The 2,698-nt window shown below is 45.0% G+C and overlaps 1 protein-coding gene across 1 annotated transcript; it reads left to right on the top strand.

Annotated features, from left to right (window-relative positions):
• The first annotated feature begins 450 nt into the window (after nucleotides 1-450).
• Nucleotides 451-1,386, top strand: LOC133763606 (olfactory receptor 5B3-like). The gene has a single exon (XM_062197406.1). It carries the CDS (start codon nucleotides 451-453, stop codon nucleotides 1,384-1,386), a length of 936 nt encoding a protein of 311 aa, XP_062053390.1.
• Nucleotides 1,387-2,698: the final 1,312 nt, after the last annotated feature.

The raw sequence follows: 2,698 nt of genomic DNA, 5'->3' as shown, positions 1-2,698 counted from the left end.
CTCAACCTTACAAATTTATTGAACAGAATCAGTGACTATAGATTTAAAATTGTGTAGACCAGTTTGAGCACATTAGCAGCACAGACATCTGAGTATTTACTGATGTAGGAAAGGCTGAATTGGTAGATTTTTTAATTTCAGATTAGCAATGTTGGGCAACTCATTAAATTCTTCAGATTGTAGTTTACAAATTCATGAACATTGAAATCTGAAGAGGGGATCTCTGAGGGGCTCCTATTCAACAGTCTGGAGCCCTACAGAAAATTAATATATTAAATGTCATCTTTAGGATCATGACTTACTTCATGGAGAATCTTGAAATATATACTTTGATGAAATGAAACAATGCACACTGTCTATAGACATTTCAATTCCACTGGAATCTGTCTTGTATTCTGCTCTCTTATTTCTCATTGCTACAGGGCATCTTCTGAGTTTCAAGCAACATTGATGGGCAACAGGACAGATGTGACAGAGTTTATCCTCCTGGGACTAACCAATGCCCCTGAACTACAAGTCCTCCTCTTTATCATATTCACTCTTATTTACTTCACCAATATGGTTGGGAATCTTGGAATGATTGTCTTGATCCTCTGGGACTCTCGTCTCCACACTCCCATGTACCTTTTCCTTGGTCACCTGTCTCTGGTGGATGTTTGCTACTCTTCAGCGGTCACTCCCACGGTTGTAGCTGGTCTCCTAATGGGAAACAAAGTCATCTCTTACAATGCTTGTGCTGCCCAGATGTTCTGTTTTGCAGCCTTTGCCACTGTGGAAAATTTCCTCTTGGCGTTAATGGCTTATGACCGCTATGTAGCAGTGTGTCAACCTTTACATTATACCACCATCATGACAAGAAGTGTATGTGCTTGTCTGACCACAGTCTGCTACACTGGGGGTTTCCTGAATGCCTCCATCCACACTGGAGACACATTCAGTCTCTCTTTCTGTAAGTCCAATGTGGTCCACCACTTCTTCTGTGATGTTCCAGCAGTCATGGTTCTCTCTTGCTCTGATAGACATGCTAGTGAGATGGTTCTTGTTTATGCAGCCAGCCTCGTTATCTGTTCTGCTCTGTTTGTTATCTTGATATCTTACACGTTCATTTTTATCACCATCCTAAAGATGCGCTCAGCTGCGGGGTACCAGAAGGCTCTATCCACCTGTGTTTCTCACTTCACTGCAGTCTCTATTTTCTATGGGACTCTTATATTCATGTATTTGCAGCCCAGCTCCAGTCATTCTATGGACACAGACAAAATAGTGTCTGTGTTTTATACCATGGTCATCCCCATGCTGAACCCTGTTGTCTACAGCTTGAGGAACAAGGAGGTTAAGCGTGCATTTAAGAAGGTTGTTGTGGGGTCCGGCGCCGTGGTACAGTAGGTTAATCCTCCGCCAGCAGCGCAGGAATCCCATGTGGCTGCTGGTTCTAGTCCCGGTTGCTCCTCTTCCAGTCGAGCTCTCTGCAATGGCCTGGGAAAGCAGTAGAAGATGACCCCTGCACCCACATGGGAGACCGGGAAGAAGCACCTGGTGCCTGGCTTCAGATCGGCTCAGTTCTGGCTGTTGCAGCCATTTAGGGAGTCAACCAATGGGAGGAAGACCTTTTTCTCTGTCTCTCTCTCACTGTCTGTATCTCTATCTGTCAAATAAATAAATAAAAATCTTTTAAAAATTTAAGAAAAGAAGGTTGTTGTGAAGACAAAACTGTTTATCAGATTGTGGCTTTAATGTTGTAGGATGCAGAATAACCAAGTTTCACTCATTTGTGAACTTCTCCAGGCACCTAATGAGATCTTAATTCCCACATCAAATTATAGAAGTAATATCCTTACTTCCTCAAATATAATATAATATAATATATAATAATCTTTACATTTTCTATATTTTAGAAATAATGTACACAGTGACAGAAATGTAATCCCTTGTTTAGAATGGCTAAAATGAAGTATGAAATGTTTTGGTTGCACATGTATGGAAAAGGAAGAGACCTTATTTATTCACTGTTTCTATGTGTATTTTCTCTCTCTTATGCCAGTACTAGCAAGGATGTAGAGCAGGGATGAAAATTAGCCCATGGGCCAGCGCCGTGGCTCAACAAGCTAATCCTCCGCCTTGCGGCGCCAGCACACCGGGTTCTAGTCCCGGTTGGGGCACCGATCCTGTCCCGGTTGCCCCTCTTCCAGGCCAGCTCTCTGCTGTGGCCAGGGAGTGCAGTGGAGGATGGCCCAAGTGTTTGGGCTCTGCACCCCATGGGAGACCAGGATAAGCACCTGGCTCCTGCCATCGGAGCAGCGCGGTGCGCCGGCCGCAGCGCGCTACCGCAGCGGCCATTGGAGGGTGAACCAACGGCAAAAGGAAGACCTTTCTCTCTCTCTCTCTCACTGTCCACTCTGCCTGTCAAAAATAAAAAAAATAAAAATAAAAAAAAAAAAACAAAAGAAAATTAGCCCATGGCTGGCGCCACAGTTCACTAGGCTAATCCTCCACCTGTGGCGCCAGCACCCTGGGTTCTAGTCTTAGTTGGGGTGCCGGATTCTGTCCCTGTTGCTCCTCTTCCAGTCCAGCTCTATGCTGTGGTGAGGGAGTGTAGTGGAGGATGGCCCAAGTGCTTGGGCCCTGCACCCACATGGGAGACCAGGAGAAAGCACCTAGATCCTGGCTTTGGATTGGTGCAGCGTGCTGTCAGCTACAC

This window comes from Lepus europaeus, chromosome 7 (genome assembly GCF_033115175.1).
Source record: "Lepus europaeus isolate LE1 chromosome 7, mLepTim1.pri, whole genome shotgun sequence".
NCBI lineage: Eukaryota > Metazoa > Chordata > Mammalia > Lagomorpha > Leporidae > Lepus > Lepus europaeus.
Note: the sequence above shows the minus strand (reverse complement) of the source record. Positions and strands in the feature narration are given on the sequence as shown.

What these genes read in the sequence shown, in the direction of transcription:
- LOC133763606 (XM_062197406.1), top strand. Translation starts at nt 451, where the DNA reads ATGGGCAACAGGACAGATGTGACAGAGTTTATCCTCCTGGGACTAACC.